At 38.2% G+C, this 23240-nt stretch overlaps 1 protein-coding gene across 3 annotated transcripts in view; it reads right to left on the bottom strand.

Moving 5' to 3' along the window:
• ITPR2 (inositol 1,4,5-trisphosphate receptor type 2) overlaps window positions 1-23240 on the bottom strand; it is a 527210-nt gene that overhangs the window by 266515 nt on the left and 237455 nt on the right. For all 3 annotated transcript variants that reach the window (XM_030830533.3, XM_030830536.3, XM_060305847.2), the window contains 6 exons: window positions 13285-13374; window positions 13063-13188; window positions 8095-8217; window positions 7247-7447; window positions 4684-4935; window positions 1906-2031 (listed from right to left, as the gene is read on the bottom strand). In XM_030830533.3, the coding sequence (XP_030686393.1) occupies window positions 1906-2031; window positions 4684-4935; window positions 7247-7447; window positions 8095-8217; window positions 13063-13188; window positions 13285-13374 (918 nt within the window). The remainder of the gene's footprint in view (window positions 1-1905; window positions 2032-4683; window positions 4936-7246; window positions 7448-8094; window positions 8218-13062; window positions 13189-13284; window positions 13375-23240) is intronic.

The following is a 23240-nucleotide window of genomic DNA, read 5'->3' as shown; positions in this document are numbered from 1 at the left end:
AAAAATGCTTCTGCAGTATAGTTAAGCTGTTGTGGTTAGACATAATGATTGAATAGACCAAGAAAACTTGCAATTCCCTTAAAGCCTTTATATACTAATAACACTATGTCTACTTAAATATTGAATAGCTAAAATAAAAATCCTCCCTACATGCATACTTTAAAAAAAAAAAGAATATATACCCTTTAGCCTTATGAATAAACACATCAATGGAAAAGACTGTTTCCAAGGTAGCATAATCAATGACAGTTATCATCAAGCCTTCTTTGGTTTAAAAATAAAAATCCTTTCAGCTTTGCAGATCATGATGCCTAGAATGTGACCTTGGTCTTTTCAAGCTTATCTTTAGTCCATAGCACTGTGCAACTCTGCAAATCAGTCTGTAATCTCTTTAATGTCTTCCTGCACGTGCAGTTTTAAAGCTCAGCCATCAGCATATAAACCATCCTTTGCTCCAAGGTCTCTGGAGATACTTGTGGCCAGTCACTTACAAGGGCTTTCACAAGGTCACAGGGGTAAATATGAGTGGTATGTAAGTCCTGTGTAAAACAGGATGACTCCTCCACAGGTGCAGGTCTACCTGAGGAAGGTAGCGAGTGGCTTTTAAGGTCTACAGAAATGAGATAAAACAGGATTGCCTTGTTTCACACATGCGTGAACACAGCAGAGCTCACTCATACTACCCCATACCAAAGGCAAAATAAGTACATTCCACCTGCGAGCCTTGACTAAATAAAAGAGTTCCTGGACTGGAATATGTGATTTATTCTATTATCTAAGATTGCTCTTGGATGTCTGGATCTACAGCTAATGTTTTATTATATCCCTTTAGCCTTCCTTCCTTCCAGAAAGAATTGTAGGAAGGCAGTGAGCTAACGGATAGCAATCGGCACCCATCCATGTGGACTTCACTAACCCCTCTCCTCCAATACATCTAAGTGAAGCCCCTGTAAACGACCAGCACTCAGGAATGTAGGAAGCCAAAGGACTGGGACAGGCCACCATAAGTCATATAAGTCTAAGGAGTTAGCTATACACTATCTTCTATTAGTGAAACTCATATTTGAACATTATGTCCCATAATTTTAATGGGAAAATGAGAAGATCGTCCTCCCACAAAATAACTAAAATAATACACCCTGGACATTATCATTCGGCAGGCAAAAAGGGGCTAAGATATACTAACTCAAATTAAGTGCTATCTATCAAAGATTCCTTCCTTCCTTTCTTCGTTCATTCATGTACTCGATATTAACAGAGCAAAAACCTATGCTAGACAGTATCTGGAAAATGCCAGCCAGCTCCATGTGTCCTCCCCAACCCCCCAAAAAGCCAAACATGAGAAAATGGACTCAAAGTAAAAAGCAGACTGTATTCTGACTGACATGAGTGAAAGCAGCAGACGATTCAATTACTGGAGCACACTCCCAAAGAAAATGTGGAATAGGCAACAGTGGGCAGTGCTGGGTCCTAAATAGTCTGCAAGTACCTACCTGCCCGAAAGCAGTATCCAAGACCTCGTGAGATCTCTTCCATCTCTGGTTTATAATTGCATTCATGATACAAGGTCGAATACAAATTGACCTCTGCCAAATATCATCTCTAACCGATGTAAAAAGGCTACTAAAATTCCATTTACTAACAGGCCAATATGGTCAGCTGTAAAAGTGAAAATGAACACCTTGCTGCCATATACACTGTACTGGCATTCTGAGTACATTAACTCATTGAATCTCACAGTCTTATGAAACTCAGTCACAACTTTTTGAATGTAACAGATGACATCTAAACATAGTCAGTTTAATTCTAAGTTTTCATCCAGATGCTTGATACTGTTTAGTCAAAATATGTATCAATGACCTTACTAAACAGGAAGTAGTATTTAATGATCAACGCGTGACTTACCCTTGCCATATCCACCAAGAAGCTCTCAAATAATTTCCAGATGTGGTTACTTGTGTAGATTTCTTTCATTTCCACTTCAGTGTCAACGTAACAGTGATTAACAAAATTCACATAAGCAATTTTAACCTGAGCAAGTTTCAAATAGAAAAGAGAGTGAGTTTTTTCCTTATTCTTCATCTTCAAATATCTATTATGAATGGTTATGTGAAACTGTGTTATTTCCTATAGTAAATCATAGTATACTTTGGGTGTACCCAGAGAGCATTCCCATCTCCTTTCTTTTACTAAAACACTCCACCCCCTGACCCAGGGTAAACACGTGACCTAGTATTCCATTCCCCTGGGCCCAGTGATTGGTGTGAGAATGTGAACTTCATGTAAAACAAGTCTAACATATTTCAGACACTAGGAGTCAAAAGTACTCTTTCCCTCTCTGCTTCCCTCTCTTCCCTCCTCTCCCCCTCACCTCCCCACATCCCCTCCCCTTCTCTGTCTCTGTCATTCATTCATTCATACTCTCTCGTTCTCTCTCTCGCTCTCTTTCCCCCTCTCTCATTGTCAAAATGGAACAAGGTCAACCTGGACTCCAAGACCCATCTTCTCCAGGTGTGTGGAGGAAAATTATGCTCAGATGAAGAGAATGAGGCAAAACCACAAAGGAAAAGGTAACAAGAGATAGAAGGAATTCTGACATTGTTTGAACCTCTTGAATCATATGAACAACTATTCTTCAAATTCCCAAATACAAGAGCCAATAAAATTCCCTTTTAAAATTTAAACTAGTTTAAATTGGGTTTCTGTCACTGGCAACCAGAAGAGATCTAATACAATGCTTCAGTATGTTGACTAAATAATACTTTGTTGCCATTCAAAAGCATTTAAATTACTATTTCTGAGAAGAAGCAGGCTCACAGCTTACCAAAAAAAAAAAAAATTGAATTATTTTAAGATGTAGTAAAGTTCCTTTCCAGATTTAGCAAAGTTCCTCATAAAAGACTGGCATGAGTCTCACCAACATATACCATTTCTAAAGTGCATAGGGCAATCGTTTTTGTTTTTCCTTTTCTTTCCCCTTCTTCTCTTTTCTCATCTCTTCTTTTCTCTCCTCTCTCTCTCTCTGTATAAGAATGTGATGAATGCTATAAATTTCCCCAGAAAAATGCACACACATAAAAAAATCATGTAAACAATTTCAGAGGGTTCACAGAATCCGAGTTAGAACCATAAGGAATACAGGGCCAGCTTTCATGCCCTTAGTACTTATCTCTGCCTGACTGAGGTCTGAAGCAAGTCTTCAATGGCAGGGTGCCTGTGTCACGGAGACATCAGAGCCATTTGGTGCATATCATAATCATCTTGACAGCAGTTAATATGCATTCAGTGCTCGCTACATGCCAAACGCCTTCAGCAGTCTGTATGTAATATCTTAATTTAATCCTCCACCAATCCTATCAGGTACATACTATAATTATTTTGCTTCAAAATTGTGTAAATTGAAGATTAGAAGGTTAAGTACCCTGTTGGAATCAGTCACACAGCTAGAAAGTAATGGATCCAAGATTCTGACTCATTCTTTAAACCATTCGTTCATTCATTCAGAACATACTTATTAAATGTAGGTTCAGGTTCAGACAATATAATGGTGACTACAAACAGACCCAGGTGTTACTCTCATTTAGCTTATAATCTTGGTAAAGAATGTGAAGGCTACAGATATTTTTAACTAATAAAATTCAAATATCAAATTTCAAATTATAGGCTCTTATAGACTCTACTATGGGAAGCCAGGAGGGTCTTCCTTAAAGAAGTAATGCTGGAATCAAGATCTGAAGGATGACGAGGGGTGAAGTATGTGAATATAAGAGGTTAGAGTGCTATGTCCAAGAGAACTGCATGGCCAGAATCAGGACCTCAAATGAAGACAGAACCCACGGATTTAATCACTACACTATGCTTCCTTTCTTTGCCATCTTATTTCAAACCAATCAAGTCATGAAGTACCCTTGGTTTGAGGTATCAACAATTCCACAAATTTTCATAAAAATATACTTTCAAGTCCATCACTGTGTAGGACTATTTGGAAGTAGGGAAGTTAACCTAACCGGATGCCTTTTTAAGCTACTGTGATTTAAAATGTTTGGATTTAGTGTATCACATGTTTATAAACTTTGCAACAATACAGCACAATGGTAGAAAAGAAAAACATTATTGCAATGCACGTTCCTGGAAGCCTCGTTAATCTTGTTGGCAGACAACCAGCTTCTAATGAGTTTCTTCCCTGCCGTCATGCCAAACAAGAACGGAGGGCAAAAGATGATGTGTGAATAAAGCAAAATGTGTCCATATTTCCAAGAATGCATCTACTCCATAAAGCAAAGGTAAACCTAGAGAATCTGATAGTGATCCTGCAGTACCATCCTAGCCTCTCCTATTGATGACTGTGAATTATTTATGAAGCATCTGTTTTATGCTCAGGAACATACTAGAGGTTACAAGTCAATTTTTCCGTTTGATCACAATGTCATACCTAGAAATTCCTATGGTAGCTTCTAGTAAACTAATAGCGGCTGTACTTTAAAAAGGTTTATCCTTTTTCATAGTTCCTTGTAGAACAAAAGAGTAAACTTTTTATGCTCTTTTAAATGTTCCTAATTGTATAGCTAAGTACAATTCCTTCACTAAATACATTATCTCATTATAAATAATAGTAGGAGGACTTCCGGCACTTATTAAAAATTACTAACAATTCTATAGCCACTAAGCTTTTGCCAGGCTTACCTCAGGGATGCAGTCGTCATGGGTCACCACCCTCACTATGTCGTCCAGGGGCAGAAGGGAATTGCACTTGATTTCAGTGTAGACATTTTTCCCCTCTGTGCATGCTGCCAGCAACTCCACAAGGGTGATGTGGTAGGCTAAGGGGCCACTCTCGTCCCCTCGGTCCCTCTCTGAACACATCATATGGAGAAGGATGGGAAATGATGCTCTATCATTGTAAAATACCAGCACATCTTCACCCCCATTTATCAACTGAAATGATAACAAGAGAGTCGACATAGCAGTCCAAATGTTCATCCTTGCAGTTATTTCCAAAGGCTTGGTCTATCTGGAAATACGTGCATCTCTTTGTAAAAACATAGATAACACTGCAAATGCAGAACTACACCAAGGCAGGATGGTAAAAAAGATTCTAGGCATGTGTCAAGTGATTAGTTATGAATGTTATCAAAACCAGTCGGAGAGACATGGGAGAGATGGAGAGGGGCAAGAATTAAGGACACAGATGACAGTAAGCTGTTCAGTGAGTCACCCACTGAAATTAAACCTGCAAAATATTCCAATGAAGTTACTTCCTTCTACTTCAAATGGCAGACTCCATTGCCAAGCATGAGAAATCTCGTAAGTCTAATTTTACTATAGAATAAAATATCCCCATCTCCTTCAATAGTGACAGAATAAGTAAGCAAGTACATTGAACCAAATGCAACTCTACGAGAATTTGGAGATTCCACGTGTCATGGATGTCGGTAGAGAATGGAGGTAAAAGCAGAGATGGGAGAAATGAAGAGAAAAAGACAACTTTTAAAAAAGAGAGAGAGAGACAAAGAATGAATATGTAGGGGCTTTTAGGACATAAATTTTCTTCCCTGTTTTGTTTATATAACTTCAGTGGAGAATTCCAGCAGGTGGTAATTTTATTGCTCAATCACCGTAATGCCTTGTCTATTTTGGGGGGGAAACTGTATTATTATTTTATTGAGGAATCCACTTTGACTCTCGTGAAGCCCAGGCTGAGTTAACAGTGATGAGTTCTGGAGGTAACTACACCCCACTCCAGACTTCATAACCACTGTCTTCTCTCTCTACCTCAACTGAAAACCCAGACTCAAGAGGTCGCAATCCCTGCCCTCCAATTCCTGGAAGGTGCCAAGGCCAACTATGTAAGAGGTTTTGGCAGAGAAGACTTTTGTCTTCCCAGAAGACAAACCCTCTACTTTGCTTTATGAGGCAGATAGCAACCCCAAACCACAGACAGGTCAGGAGCTGCGCAGGCCTCAATTCTTGCTGTCTATTACAGCACCAATTTTCTGACATCAATGTGAAATATTCTGGTGGAGAACACAGATTATGTAATTTTTCTCTCTATTTTATTTGAATTGATAAGACAATTAATTGGCTTACACTGAAAGTTTTGTTGAAAGTGAATGTATATGGGTCAAAAATTTATATATTAACATAATATTATAAATACTTCTTTACACACAGAAATGCTTCACCTAATAAATGCCATAGGACTGGCTTAACTATGTGCTGCTTTCCCATTTTAAGTCTTTCCATGATGATTTTCCAAAATCAAATTAATTCTCACATTTCTAGGCAATGAAGAGCTAATGTTCATGTAAATAGAGATAAGAGGTAAATTTTACAAGTTTAAAATGCTCCTTAAATGTTAATACCAATAATTTATGTTTAAAATTCAAGGCTTCCAGCTGAATTAACTTTAACATTTCTATGGAGCAAGAGGGACTCACATTGTACCAATATAGAAACTACTCCCACTCTCAAATTTAAGGTACATCATTATGAAAATCCCCCCAAATCACTATAATCTACTATATAACTTGTTTGTAGCCATGTTTGAAAGCTGCCTAATCCATACAGGCCTTTAGAGAACCATTAGGTCACAGAGCAATGATTTACCCAAACAGGCTCAAAGTATTCTCCAAAGTATCACTTGGTTCCCAGTGAGTAACTCATTCATTGTATAAATCTTGCTCAATGACAAACAACATAATGAAAAGGGCAAAATAAATGAAGTACTTCATCCATTTGCTTTTCTCAAAGTTTTAACTTACTCTAAATAGCTAAGTTTCCATATATAATGAATCACTGATGGATAATTTCTATTCATTAGTTTCATTCCCTTCAAAGCCCCCTGTAAATAGTAGCAAAGAACACCCATTCTATGTTTCAGGAACCGAGTAATAAGGGCACTTGAAAAGCAGAGTTTAATCCATTATTGTTACATACTGAAACTTAAAAATATAAAATTTAATCACTTTCATTCTAAATAATCTATAACTTTTCATAGGATTTTACCCATTATTTAAAATACACAAATTCATTAAGAATCAAAAAAAAAATAAACTCCTAGAAAATTATAACATCAACTTATGATACGTTACTTCCCTAGGTCTAAGCAAAATACATTTGTGCTTAAGTAGTCGTACTTAATTTATTTTCCAAACCTATGTTGCTGGGGGATTGTTAAATTAACAGAAAACCCATATTTGAGCATATTGTTTATGTGAAGCTGATAAAATACAAACTGAGAACATACCTCGGTCATCACCATATCCTGGCATTTCTTCACATATTTACCATCTGCTTTGACAATCGTCTGCAGAAACCTCAGGTACTCCACGTGGCGGCCGTGTGTCTCAATGCAGTGCACGAAGTGCTGGATAACCCTCTCGCTAATTTCATTGCACAGATGATAATTGTTCATGAAGATGTGCCGCATGGTTTCTGCTTCAAGGAGCTACACACAGAGGAATGTGCCCTTGTAACTCTGACAAGATCAATTTTCTATTCTACAGTACTTAGACCAATTGCGCAGCTCGTGATTAGTTTCCTATTTTATGCAAAACTGTAGTGAGTTTTCTGTGCAAGTCTTCTACAAAGTGCATTGAGATTATTCAGCACTTAAAAAAAAAAACTGAGCTCACAAAGGAATTTAGTTAGAAAACGGAGCTTATTATAAACGCCAACAAGTTGGCAACAGTATTCTTGAGATTAATTTAATTATGTATTATTCAAAAGTAGCTGTTCCTTAGTATTCGCTGATACATGTTTTACAGAGCAGATTTAACCCCACCTTTGAGTTTTCCAGATTTAACTTACTCATGGCATCAAAGAGTTAGTCTTTGTCCTACCACATCTTTTTCCTAACATTAAACTATGTACATATAAATGAAGTTATCATCTGCAGGTAAGATCTGTGTAATTTTTCACGTTTCTTTAAATGTTTCCTTAATGGAAATAAAAGATATTCACTTTTAGGAGGAGAACCCCCTACAAGTTAAAAAATATGGTGATGAAGATGAATAAAATTCTATCCATCAATGTTGCTAAAACGAATGAGATGGACACTTTACTATAAATATTAGAAGTCACTCAAATACTTACACCAGGGGTTAAGAACAAATTCAGATGTTTATGGAGGAGAACTTGATTCTGTGGATTTCCCCGACAGAAATTCTGCAGGAATGTATGGGCCAGATTCATTACTTCATTCATCTTTTCATCATTCTAGAAGTTAAAGAGTAGCACGTGATACAGAGAAACACACAGGAGCAAAAATATTATCAAAGAATATATTTTTTCGCACATGCATTTTTTCCTCCATGCCACTATTTTATGCTCCCCTTTCTGTGTCTACCCCTCTCCCGGTTACCCCGTCCCATCCACCCTCCCCATTTTGTAGATGTCTCTCCCCTTCTCTTAATTCTCCTCCTATCTGTTCTGCTCCACTCTTTCCTCCCCCTTTTTGTTTCACGGTCCATCTCTCATTCTCCCCAACTTTCCTGCTTGTCCACTACAATTTCCCATCTCCGTACAAAGCTGTCTCTTCTCCCCTGCCTCTGTCCCCACACCCCCGTTGTCCCCCCTTTCTCTCTCTCTGGCCCCCTCATTCTCCTGGGTTCTGCTCCCTTCTGTCCTGCACCCTCCAATCCCTCTCTTTCCTCCCCTCTCTTGGATTTCCCATCTTTCCCAGTGTTTCCATGTACCTGGATCTTCCTGTTCCTTTTGTTTTCTGTTTCTTCTCCTTCCCCACCATCTCTATCCCCCTCTTTCTCCAACTCCTCCCTTTCTACTTTTCCAGGAGGCATCTATCCCTCCTCCTCTGGCCCCTTCTGCTCCTTCTCTCCTGCTCTCACTCCCTTGTCCTCCTGCTTTGCCCCCATTCTTTCTTCTCTCCACTCACTTGCCCTCTTTTCTCCACTCTGTAAATTTCTCTCTGTATATATAGTTCTGACCTTACCTCTAGTCTCTCCTCTCCCCTCTCTGTGCACCCTCCTTTTGCGACTTACTTTGTCTATTTTTTCCATCTCATTCTTTTCCTTTTTCTCTTCGCTTTCCGACCTCCTCTTTTCCCCTCTCTCTTTGTCCCCCTCTTTCTTAACACACATACTCTTAAGTTGTTTCCTTATTCACTGTCATTTTCCAAAGTCCTACAATAAGGTACTTCACTGCTAATAAGAATCTCAATAAGAAACTTAAGGCTCAAAACTCACAAAGAATGCAAAGTTCTCTTTTTAAAAGTGGTCTTTTAACAATATCACTGAAACAAACTAAAATTTTTCTGGGTAGGTCATGTGGTCAGTGTCAGATATACAAAATGGACTCATGTTTTGAGTAATAGTTTATAGTCAATGCATTTAATGTTTTCTTTTTTCCTAACCTGAGAGTCTATATTTTATTCCATCTATAACTAAATAAACTGCCTCGGATCATTAATAGACTCACTTCCTCACATTGAAAATAGGGATGAACTAACCAGACTAATAAATATGTCCAGAAAACTCCATTCCTATCTTGAAAATAGGAAGTTTTTATTTCAAAATCTACTAACATTTTCCTTTATGTGTGTAATCCAGGGATAGTGAAAAGACATCAAAGGAACTTTAGCCGCAGGAACACCCAATTCCCACAGAAAAGCCAGCCACACAGAAGGACATCAGGGCCAGTTCTACTGGAATTGGTGTTTCTTTGAAACTGTCATCTTATGCTTTTTTTTTGTTTGTTCCTGAACAATCTAGGTATCAAAACTGAGCAAACCCCAATGGCATTTTTCCCAGAAATAATTCTAACATTTATATGGAACCACAAAAGACCCTGAATAGTCAAAACAATCTTGAGAAAGAAGAACAAAGCTGGAGATATCATGCTCCCTGATATCAAACTATATTACAAAGCTACAGTGATCAAAATAGTATGATACTGGCACAAAAACAGACACATATATCAACAGAACAGAACAGAGAGCCCAGAGATAAACCCAAGAACTATGGTCAATTAACCAAGGAATGAGCTCTGAGAGAGAGGATGCCACATTGTATGTGATTTTCAGTGATGTGTAGAAAAATTCTTCAACCTTTTATTTAAGCTTTAGGTGATGCACGTAAAAATCACTTGATTTAGACATTCTGGGCTGGTGAAGAGTGGTAGAAATGCATCAGGAAGGAATGACAAAGGAGGCAAGAATACACAATGGGGAAGAGGCAGCTTCTTCAATAAACAGTGTTGGGAAAAACTGGACAGCTCCATGCAAAAGAATCAAACTGGACTACTTTCTCATACCATATACAAAAGTAGACTTAAAGTGGATTAAGGACTTAGATCTAAGACCTGAAACCATAAAACTCCTAGAAGAAAATGTGAGAAGTACACTTTTTGACATCGGTCTCAGCAATACTTTTTGGATATGTCTCCTCAGGCAAGGGAAACAAAAGCAAAAATAAACAAGTGGGACCTAATCAAACTAAAAAATTATTGCACAGCAAAGGAAACTATCAACAAAATGAAAAGGCAACCTATTGAATGGGAGAAGACATTTGCAAATGACATATCCAATAAGGGATTAATATACAAAATATACCAAAAAACTCATATGATTGAACATCAAAAAAACAAACAACCTGATTTAAAAAATGGGCATAGGAACTGAATAGACATTTTTTCAAAGAAGACATACAGATGGCCAACAGACACATGAAAAGATGCTCAACATCACTAATCATCAAGGAAGTGCAAATCAAAACCACAGTGAGATATCACCTCACACCTGTCAGAAAGGCTATTATCAAAAACAAATAACAAGTGTTGGTTAGAATGTGGAGAAAAGGGAACCCGTATGCACTGTTAGCGGAAATGTAAATTGGTGTAGCCACTACAGAAGACAGTATATAACGTTTCCTCAAAAATTAAAAATAGAACTATCATATGATCCAGCAATTCCACTTCGAGTACTTTTCTGAAGAAAACAAAAACACTAATTCAAAAAGATATGTACACCCATATGTTCACTACAGCATTATTTACAATAGTCAAGATACAAAAGCAAACTAAGTGTCCACTGACAGATGAATGGAATAAGAAGAAGTGATATACATATACAATGGAATAATACTCAGCCATAAAGGAATGGAATCTTGCCATTTGTGACAACATGGATGGACCTAGAGGGTATTATGCTAAGTGAAATAAATCATACAGAGACAAATACTGTATGATTTCACTTATATGTGGAATCTAAAAGAGAAAACAAATGAACAAACATAACAAAACAGAAACAGACTCATAGATACAGAGAACAAACTAGTGGTTGCCGGCGTCGGGGGGAATGAGTAAACTAGGTGGGGGAGATTAAGAGGTACAAACTTTCAGTTATAAAATAAACAAGTCATAGGGATGTAATATACAGCATAGGGAATATAGTCAATAATATTGTAATAACTTTGTATGGTCACATCATTTTGTGATGTATAGACGTATCAAATCACTCTGTTGTACACCAGAAACTAATATAATATTATAAGTGAATTATACTTCAATAAAAATATGATTAATAATAAAAAAGCAAAACACAAAGTAGTAGTAAAATACTCAACACTACAGTTATACTAAATAGTAGAAAAAGGGACTTGATCACATGTCCAATGCCCATGTTACAATATCAAAGATATAATAATTTGGAAAATATCTTTTTTAATACCTTTTTTAAGGTTTAATACTTTTTCTTGCTTTTCAGTAATTCTTTCATTGCATTATCTAACCTAGTTTGAATTATACCACCTTATAAATTTACATATTAAAACATAACTAAGTCAGACAGGGGGCAATCCAGTATGAGAAGTGAAAAGTACAAGTGGGGAGGGTATCCACAGAGAGGGGCCTGGCATGGCACATTGGTGCCCAAGAGAGATGAAGAGGGCATCCACCTTTGTGGAGGGGTCAGAGCCTGAGTGAGGTGCAGAGGGCATTCATAAGGAGGAATGGGCAGCAGTGGTGATGGAAGATGAGATGGAGTAAGAGAATAACTATATTCACACACACATATATTCTCTAGATTTGTCTACTTAAAGGGCCTGGAGGGGCAAACCTCCACAGCAATAAGTACATTTAGTTCTCAGGATTTTTCTCCCAAATACCATTCTCCCCCAAATGGAACTGGGGCTTCCTGAATAAATGGCTAATTCCAGAGGTGGAACAAGAAAAATGCAAGGGAGCCTGGACTATTTTAATGTGCAACAAAGCAAGGAACTACTCGAAGAACGATGGGACCATGTTAGAGGACAGGTCAGCTGGCCTGAAGGGGCTCCATTGGCCAAATCTGGGACAATCAAAATAAACAGTGCTAGAAACCAAATATAACCTATTGAATAAGACGAGCATCTGTAAGTCCATACTGATAAAAATAAATAAATGAATAAATTGAAAGTTTGATTAAAAAAAATGGAATGTTTACTTAGTTTCAAAGAACCATGCCACAAAATATTTGTTACAAAGGGAAACTGAGTACTTCACAGTGATAATCCTGGCAGACACCACCTTAATCAATTGACCCAAGTAAACATCACCGGTCATGGGGCAAATCAAAATCGCATGCTGCCTGATAGGAAGTGGTGGGAAAAACTTAAGTGTTACGTTCCTGCCAAAGATGCATAACTGAATCGAATCACGAGGAAACATCAAATGACCCAAATTAAGGGACAGTCTTCAAAATAGCTGGTCTGTCTTCAAAAGTGTCAACGTCAAAGAGTTCCAGCATGAGGAGATTAAAATGCACATAACACCGAACAGCTCCTGTTTCTGAAGTGGATCTTTTTGTCAAACAGGACATGATTGAGATGATGGGAGAAATGTGAATGGCATGTGAGGATTAGGTAGCAGTAGAGTGGGATGCTCTTTCCCGGTCTGGAAGGTTGTTACTTGGTTATACTTGTAGGGAATATACACTAAAGGGCTCAGGGGTGGTAGGGCATCAGGTTGGCAACTTACCTGCAAATAGTTCAAGGAAAAAGATTCTTTGTAACCTTGCTATATTGAAATTGTATCAAAATTTAAAAAGGAAAACAGTACCTAAGAACTTACCTTTTCATAGGGTATCTGCAGCAGGTCTAACACCACTGAATGGGCTCCCATATTTTTCAGTAATCGTTGATGTTGATTCCGACACTTTTTATTCTGTATACAGAGTTTACTTAGCCTAATCAAAATCTTTCCAAAGAAGAAGAAAAGCATTAAATATAATAAATGAACAAAACTTCTTTGCCATGCCAGTATAAACTCATATAGAAATATTTCACATCTGACCTCCTTTACAATCCGGTAGTTGTTGCTCTTATTGCTGTCAATCTGTGGTTTCTTTGTTCCATCTTGCACTGGACTTAAAATGTTTGAGTCCTAAAATAAACACGAAGATGTATGTTATGCCCTATATATCTTTGTAATAAATTTATTTATTTTGTAAGAAATACTTCTTGTAATTATTTTGTGATGAATTAATTATTCAACTTAAATGTTTCCTTGGTATTTTTTATCCCATAAAAAGCTCCTTGGCTTAAATGAGTCATGAAAATGACCACTTCCCAACAACAACCAATTACAAGATCTATGGCATTACTAATAATTAATGAATTAAGTTTAAAAGGAAAGGGTATTACAAGTAACATTATCAGTCTATTTCCTTATGCTAAATGTATCAGACATATCATGACTTTATATTGCCTACAGGAAAAGGAATAGTAAAAATCCAGGGCATAGGAGGCATAATTTTATTATTAGGGATGAACTTCAGGGAAAAAAAAAGACTGAAGGAGCATATCATAACATGACATGTTAAAACACTTCAGGGATGGGAGGAAAAAGCACCTTAACCCAAGAATTCTCTGACAGGTTACCATGACATCCTTAAGAGTCATGACTGGGGGCCAACCAACCATGTACAGAATCATGAAAATGAAAAAAAATTTTTCTTTATTTAAAAATAATATTTTAAATTAATAAAGCTTATTAAGAGGACTTGAAACACCAAAAGCATTTCAATATAACAACCATTATCTGTAGCAGTACAATAAAAAAACAAATACAGGGAGATAGATATTTTAAATATCAACTATTGGAGTCACCATATGAAAATAAAACATCACTTACAAACAATTTAATACCTGAACATTTATTAAGACTTAATACACTTCTGGTACTAGGCAATGGTGAATAGATATAAAAGAAATAGAAGATATGGTCCTTCCCACAAGAAAATTACAGTTTACCTAAGAAAACAGGGAGAAATATGAAAATAAAGATTTGAACTGAGCAGAATTCACTATTCAAAGAGAGAGACAGAGGCTAGTTATAGCTTTAGACAGCTTTATGAAGGGGGGGAAATTTAAGCTAAGGTCTTGAAAGATGAAAACTACTTATACTCATAGTTATAAGTACATATACTCATAGTTAAGTATGAGAGGGGTGTGGAAGGGCAGGGGTACACTTGTTAGGCGAAGAAGTCACCTTAGCCAAAGGCACTGTAGAAAGAAAAGCACAACAGTGTGTAGAAAATGACAAGAACTGACAAAGCATGTTGCAAAAGTGGACCATTAGATGGAGTGGGGCCCGACCACCTCCCTGATTTACAACAGGTACAAAATTGCACTTGGGATGAATGTCAAGTTCAACGTGGGTTAAAAAACACCCTAAAGTCCTGACTACATTGAAGGTGTTGGACTCACAGTTAAAGGGGACTCCAGTCTAAGCTCAGGCAAAAGTAAAAAATATGTGAAGCCAATTGATAAATTTTATTTGTCCCTGTTTTTCCTACTGTGTTCCATGAAAAATCACAAAATTAATGCAAACCAAGAAAGAAAAATATATACATTTTCCTTGCTAGTCAAAGAATTCTGATGGAAGGCTTCAAGCAGGTGCGTGACTTGGCCCATGCGGTACCATCACCACTGCTCAGTAAGCTCCGTGTTCCTCTGTGACTTCTCTCCAGGCAAATACTGTCCAAGACGGAGGCTCCCAATCTGAACTCCACTTAGCAAGTAACTCTTCTCCCATTTTACTGAGCATAAGGAAATTCCCCTACATGACATTGCCTCTTCTCCGTCTGAAAATGTCCAGTATCATCTACAAAACCGTCTACCCTCCCTGCTATGCCTCAGAGAAAAAGAACTTTTGAAGCACGGATTTTTAAATTCCATCTCCCCCTGCCTCTTCTCTCTGCTTCATCTCTGTTTCTTGCGCACGGACAGTTTCTACCCTCTACTGATTCTTTCTTAACTCTCTGAAAATATGGCCAAGTTGAGGCCAACCAAGCACTTTCTGTGATACCACCCATTCTGGGAAGTAGTCTTGCATAGATTACTACCCCCACTAAATTCCTCAAAAGAATAATCTACTGTATTAAAATTCTTTTATGTGTCAATGACTCAATTACTAGAACTGTCTTTGGCATCTGATTCTATGGCTCACTACCATTTGCTTTAAATCTCACTTTGTTTTACTATGACAGGATACTCTCCAAGATTTTCTGACCACCTTATCTCTTTCACTCAATGGAACTGGAACTGCAAAAATTAAAGAATAAAAACACTGCAAGTATTCAAACCCTTACTGTTTCCTTCCAGGGTTGTATCACCTATGTTAATAAATCCTAGGAAAGAAATGAAAGCAATCCAATCTCCACCCCAGGTAAATAAAAGAGAAAAAAGAATGGGAGATATTGTCTACAAGACAATAAACATTAAGTGAATCTGAAAAAGTTGTAGAAGAAAATGTAAAGCTATATATGTAAGTGAAGTCAGTGTAGAAGAGGGAAGGGGCCCAAGCGGCTCACGTAAATATAAACTGTTTAGATGGAAGAGGCTGGAGGTCAGAGCATGAGACAAACAGCGTTTCTATTTGATACCAAAAATAATTTATTGATGAGAAATAGAAATCGCAAAGCTAGACATATAATTAAATTTCCTTTTTCTGATCACAAAGGTGAAGGCTGAATTTAAAAAGGCCATATTCATTTTTTTTCTGGAAGAGAAGCAATATTAAAGAAAACCACCCTTGTATTCCAAGCCAGGATTAAGACGCTACCAAGTCTAAAGACTGACAAAGCTCCTAAGGTGGAAAGGAGATCTTTCTGACATATGTCAACTTATAAAAAATCAGTCAGAGATACAGGCAAAGTTTTGGCAGATATATTTAAGTCTATTTTTCAAACAATGGCCTGCAAAAAAAGCAACTGTCTTGTTTTAAGAAAAGTAATCTCAGGGAAGATGTACTACATTACAAAAAGTTATGTTCTCTAGTCCTGCCCAAGGGAGGGTACAGACAATGTTAAACTTTCTAAGTATGGGAATGATGAAGAAAACTTATTTTAATTTAAAATTGCCAGCAGTCAACAAAAGGAGGCAATGCTGGAGAATTCAATAAATGGTCCCCTTTAGTTTCAGAAAATAATTCAATGTAATTAAACCGAACAAAAATATTAACCCACAGAACGTCTGGAAGATCCCAAAACAGAGATTGGGGGAATTTAAGAAATATGTAAACTATATAACTACAGTGAGGTTTTGTTTTCTTATGTTGACGCCAAAATTCTCTATGTAAAGATGTTCTGAGACTTCTCCTCCAGAAAGGGAAGAAATTAATTATATTTTTTATATCCTATGCAAGTTTGGCCCTACATCAGTGCCCAAATCTACAAAGCCGTGGCTTTATCCTAATGACAAAATATTAGTTATGTGTAAAATGTAGAATTATAGTTTATTCAGAGTCCCAGAGCTGAGCGGACTCAGGAAAAAAAAAATGTGTAACACTGAGAACAATGCCATGCTTCTAGTAAATATCCATATTATCCTTTTGACAGCAGTGATGAAGAATAAATAGGGAACTCCAAAAATACTTGCACTTTATTGTAATTGTTTCCAATCATCTGGAAGAACTTGAATTTATTTCCTCTAGTGGAATATGGGAACCACTTAGTTAAGTGATTTTATTGAGGTGGCTAGATTTTTAATTGTACAGTATATACTGTAACATAAAGCAATACATTCAGAAACAACATAGCAAGGAGAGTCTAGAAGGGTCTAGAAATTTAGGGAAGAGTCTAGAAATTAGATGGTCGCATGGATCTAGACAGACTCAGAGTGAATACCTAAACAAATAGTGGTTCTGAACACAGCGTTGCTCTCAAATTTATTTGGCATCAGGCATGGAAACGCCTTTTAGATCAATAGCAAAAATGATATAAGAAAATAATATTGTATGAACCATATGGTGAACTAAACATGGGCACAAATTAATGAGGATCTGGCTCCTTAACTTAAACATGGGCAATCATTTTTTTTAAAAAAAAAAAGAACTTTCCAAATCCTACAATGTAGAACTTCCTGCATCTACTACAGCTGTGATTAAAATAGCTCAGGGCATATTTACAATAGCCAGGACATGGAACCAACCTATGTCCATCAACAGATGAATGGATCAAGATGTGGCACATATATACAATATACAATGGAATATTACTCAGCCATAAAAAGAAACAAAATTGAGTTATTTGTAGTGAGGTGGATGGACCTAAAGTCTGTCATACAGAGTGAAGTAAGGCAAAGAGAAAAACAAATACCGTATGCTAACGCATACATGTGGAATCTAACAAAAAAAAAGTGGTACTGATGAACCTAGCTGCAGGGCAGGAATAAAGAGGCAGACATAGAAAATGGTCTTGAGGACATGGGGTGGGAGGGTGAAGCTGGGGCGAAGTGAGAGTAGTATCGACATACACACACTACCGAATGTAAAACAGTTGGCTGGTGGGAAGCAGCAGCATAGCACAGGGAGATCGGCTTGGTGTTTTGCGATGACCTAGAGGGGTGGGGTAGGGAGGATGGGAGGGAGGCTTAAGAGGGAGGGCATATGGGGACATGTGTATGCATATGGCTGATTCGCTTTGTTGTGTAACAGAAACTAACACAGTATTGTGAAGCAATTATACTCCAATAAAGATCTATTAAAAAAAATATCTCAGTGCATGTCTTCTCTTTGTCCCCATCCCAGTGAAGTGACAGGTGTCCTTCCCCAGCAAATGTCATCAAGTCAGCAAGACTGCAAAGCATTCTGCTCACCGTCTGGATTTCCAGCCTTCTCTTCCTGTATCCACTAGTTAACTGAATCAGTGGCATCATTTACCAATCACCCTCCTCCCAACTTCAGATGCCAAATGCCATCCTTTTCCCTTCCCACCTCCCTCCGAAACACACAGAAAAAATCTACTACTCAGTCTTTTATACTTGACTGACCAACCATATGATAATTTAGTTGAAGCTCTTCCTAGTAAATAGCACCTCCTTCAGACAACTGAATGATAACCTCACCGTGGGAGAAGGAAGTATTTTCTCTCCCTCCCACCTAAGACTAACATCGCATACCACCCATTCAGGATGATATCCACGGGGATGCAGGAACCCTAGCATCAGCCTAGATCTACTTATCTGACCTTGTCTGTAAAGCTAATTCAGACCATCATGGGGTCATGGTCGTTTCTGCTTCCCTGGCTGGCACCTAAGGCTGCTTGAAGGCTTGGTCCAAGATCCACAGTGCGGGGAAGAGGCTGTGTCCACCAACACTGGCCGATAACGCCCCTCCAGATTTCCCTCAACCTAGGCACAAATCCCTGCCCTTCTAGAGGGTAAATGCATATTCTTAGTCTTACTCCAAACCTGTTTTCCTTTCCTTTGTCCTAACACAAATACAAACATGGCATTTTCAGATTCATTTGATGCCATTTTAATGAGTATTTGATGATGTTTAATCAGATGTCCTAGAAAATACCCCAAACTCTTTGACTATCTATATCTCTGATAAATAAGTAACCAAAAAAGGATGTACCACTGGAGTGCATTCTCTTTGCTTAAAGACATATTCCAGAAAAAAGGGAATGTACTGATGATAGGTATGTTCGATGTAAACTAATAGCTGCTTTCCTAGGAGTACAACAGGAACCCACTATAGCACAGCAATGTACAGTACTTTTTTCTGTAATACTTTCTATAATACTTTATTTATATTATATAATACTTTTTAATTCGCTCCTCACCAGTATTATATGAAATTAGAAAGGATAGGCAACCCTTTAGTCAGCAGGGTGGCAAAGGTTAACAAAGCACTGTGCAGGAAATGAAAACAGTGATATAAATAGAGCCCTTACAGACTATGTCTGCTACCTGATGTCATGTGAAGGAAGCATTCTTAGTCACAGTCACCTCAGAGCGCACCCCAGTGTGACTGAGAGAGGGAGCTGTATGTATAGAAGGTGAGAGGAAGAAATCAGCACCACCTTCTCTTCGACTCCCTCTCCAGCAAGCAATCATTAAGGAAACGCTGCTGCCTGGCCCAATGACACAGGTGGCTCCTATTTGAATGAATCAACTTCTATAATTTCCTTGCAAGCCACTCGTTGAGCAAAAAAACATACAGGAAGTTCGAATCCACGCTACCAACTTATATGAAATTGAGAACAAATGGAAAAGTGAAAAACTGAATAAAATAGTAACTGTCCTCTATAACATGAAAGGAAATAATAAGTTTATGCTAAAACGGCATTAATTTTAAATGTAGGCCAGAAGACAAGAGGGAGAAAGATTCTTATCCTGGAAATAATTGGAAGAAACAAACTCAGGAGATATAAGCATTACATTTAAGAACTTGCATTACAACCAAATAGAATGAGAATGTGTATAAGTAGCATTTGGCTCAAAGCCAAAAATTAGTTTTCAGATGCATGGCTTGTGAAAGGACTTTGACACTCATGTGTGGCAATCACCTTCAGCAACATCAGCTCAGACATAAAGGACAGAGATATGTAATGGGATATAAAGAAGTAAAATAAATATACAAGGAGGTTGAGGGCAAAAACAGAAAGTGGAGACAAGAAAACAAATTCCGTAAAAGGAAAATTCCAGAAAGCACTCTCCCAAATGAATGGATACAAGTTCTCCATGTAGCTATCACAGTGTCCCTCACTGGTCAGATCCTGTAGGAATATTCTGTCTGAAACTCATGTAGTCTTTCTGAACCAAGCAGTGAAGGTTAGACATTCTACCAGTTACTTTTGCCAAGAGTCAATCAGAAGTTTTGCTGAAGAAACCAAGTCTATATAGAACTATTTCCCTGCTGTGCAGAATCAAAGTACTAACACTTGGGAAAGCACCATTTTCTTTCAAGATATCTTTCTAGAGGGATCAGCCTCCTTACCTGTTTGCTTCATCAAAGAAAAAAGATCAGAAGTGGTTGGCAAAGAATGGAAACTGGGTTTTGCTTTTAAAGAGTAATGAGATGTGGAGGTAAGAGAAAAACCATCAGACAGCGAAGGGGTGCTGAGAGAGAAGCAGAGAAAAAGCAAAAGAGGGAAGGAAAGGGGGAGGGAGGGAAGGAAGGAAGGAATTCATTCTCTCAGTAAGATAAATCAGCAAACTAAAATTCAAATACCTGTGAGGAAAGTTAATGCTAAGAAAGACAACAACAAAAAAACAATAATGAGATTATATCATTCCCAGTGAAACGCAAACAATCAAATAATCTGAAAGGACTTTGAAATATAAGTACGTTTAAAATAATCATAGAGATAAAGTGAGGAACAACATCTCTCACCCCAGGTGGACCCCTCTGTGGTTACCGCAGCTCGGGATGACCCGATAGCATCACTCGGCGGGGATAAGGGAGAGCTCTACTGGGAAAGGGGGAACTACAAGCCAAGGGCCAGCAGAGAAGAGAAGGCGTGTGCGCGCAGCCTTCCATCACCCCCCGGGGAGGTACGGCTGCTCTGCTGGTCACCAGTCTGGGTCTACACTTCTGAGTAACCACCCGTGCCCCTACCTCGTAGCAACTTCTCACAGGGCAAGTTTGAGAGTAACAGGTCAATGGACGTACACAAAACGTCTTGGGCACCAGGCAGTCTGGATTCAGGTACCTGTTGTTGGTAGAAATTGACCAGGTACACGAGCTATGAGGCCCACAGAAACGAGAATGCTCCTGCTGAGGGGCAGAAGCCTTAGGTCCCATGAGAAGCCAAATTAGTGCACAGCCTCTTAGGAGAGAAGATGTTGCCCTGCCCCTCACACCACCGCACCTCACCCTGCAAACAGACAGCCAGTTGGTTGCCCAGGCAACCCAGAGTGAGCCCCCAGGGACACTTCCCAGTTAATTCTGCCCCATACATCACACACCCATTAAAAGAACAAAAAGTTATGAAGTGAAAACAGGCAGATATGAATCTAGAATGCATAGATATGAAAAAGAATCAATCAGAAACCCCGAAAAGGAAAAAAATAGTCCTTGAAGTAAAAACTAGATAGATGGTTTAAACATCAGACATCAGAGATGACTATAATTTCTTTTTAAAGGAGCAGGCGACCACATATAGGTAGGTAGCTAGATGCAGAGACAAATAAATATAGATATACAGACACAGAAGCACAATCACTGTGAAGAAAAATTAACAACCACCAAAATATTTAACACGAGTGGGAACTTTGTGTCCTGTGATGCCCATGTGGCCTGCTTCTCAGCTCTTAAGAGGTGAATGAGCATAACGGGCAATCCCGACTTAACCCACTCGGATATGGCTTCCTGAGTTAATCCCTCCCCTTCCTATATTTAGAAGTCAACACAACATATTTGAATGTGAGGCGCTAGTAACACTACTGAGACAGTCAACTCGTTACACCCTAGCCATCAAGCTTTCAGCAACAATGGTATAATCTTTTCATGTCGTGGAAGGCAAGTTAATAAAGGGAAACCCTGGAAGATACACTAGGTAATAAAGCTCATAGGTACTAGGGACACAATGGGCTTACTAGAAGACCAAATCCGCCCGTCCTCCCCCTGCTTCTACGAGATCAACTTCAATAACGGGATAATTCTGGCTTCGCTGAGATTCGTTAGTGTTAGTAAATGGATCATCAATTCACATTTATTGCCCCAAGTACACAGAGTTTACCATTGAGGGAAAAAAACACTTTTATGTTATCGGAAACATTTCTGATTACTAAAATGAAGACTTACTTTAATGCTATCTGGTCTTCTGATGTCTAAGCAGGCACAAAGACCATTATGAGCTGTTTTAAAACAATGCCAATCATCGTGTGTTTAGAGCCTTTGTAAAGATCTACTAAACAACAAAGGATTATTATCTGATTGGCCTGCCAGAGTACATGCTGCCTGCTACTGGCTGTTTCCATTGATGTTGTGATATATTTCATCCTGTTTACAATAAACTGTCACTACCTCTGGCAGTTGGTTCATTGTATAATGTAGATTATTTGGCTGTGTACAATTAGTGACTTTGTAGTTTCTCACTTTTTCTCCTTATATTAATCTATTATAAATGTACCATTCTCCTGGCTTCTCAATGCACCTACTTGTATACATTTCTACTGCTGCTTCCCTAGTTCCTGCTTACCTAACCTCACACCTGAACTTGGGCAAGAGGCCCTTAACTGGTCCCCTCCTTTAGCCTCTTGTGCTGCTGAACCATCCTTCCCCCAAATCTTCAAAGGCTCCCAATGTCCCAGCCACTTCAAACACCAATCACTTATTCCTGTTGAATTTCTGCTTCTCTTGTGATTATTCCTGAATCACTAACAAAATCCTCCCAATCTTTCAAAACACCGAAGCCTTCTCCAAGTAGCCAGGCCCACACTGACCTCTCCCTTCTCTGTGCTACAACAGTTCAATATTCAATCATACATTTGTCATACTGTTTTATGTGTGTTAATCTGTGTGTTCATTCTTTGAGGACAAGAGCCATAGCTCAAATATTAGATTTGATTCTAGATATCAAACTTTAAGAAGGGAAATGAGAAATTCAGGTATGTACAAAGGCAAGGAAGCATGATGGTGAAGGGATGAAATTGTACTTTAAGCAGAATATTCAAAAAAAGGGGTTGTTCTCTGGAGAAAAATGACAGCCAATCAAGTAGAGTAGGTTCAGATATGGTCCACAGTGCCTCAATACTAACATCAGTAAACAGACATTACAAGGATAAATATATGAGCTCAAAATAGAGTTTTCTACTTTTAAGAACTGTCAGAAATAGAAAATGTTGAAGTAGAAGTGCAGAGGAACCCCTCTGACTACACAACATTCAGAAGTGATAGATAAAATATTTAAACTATCTCTTTTTTAGTAAAGAGGAAGCAAACGGAGGCCGGAAACCAGAAAAATACATGAAATTTCCAAGCAGTAATCAAGCAGGGACTCATTTGTTGGCCCTGAG

This window comes from Globicephala melas, chromosome 10 (assembly GCF_963455315.2).
Source record: "Globicephala melas chromosome 10, mGloMel1.2, whole genome shotgun sequence".
Taxonomy (NCBI): domain Eukaryota; kingdom Metazoa; phylum Chordata; class Mammalia; order Artiodactyla; family Delphinidae; genus Globicephala; species Globicephala melas.
The sequence above is the reverse complement of the archived record's forward strand: the minus strand, read 5'-3'. Positions and strand labels throughout refer to the sequence as shown.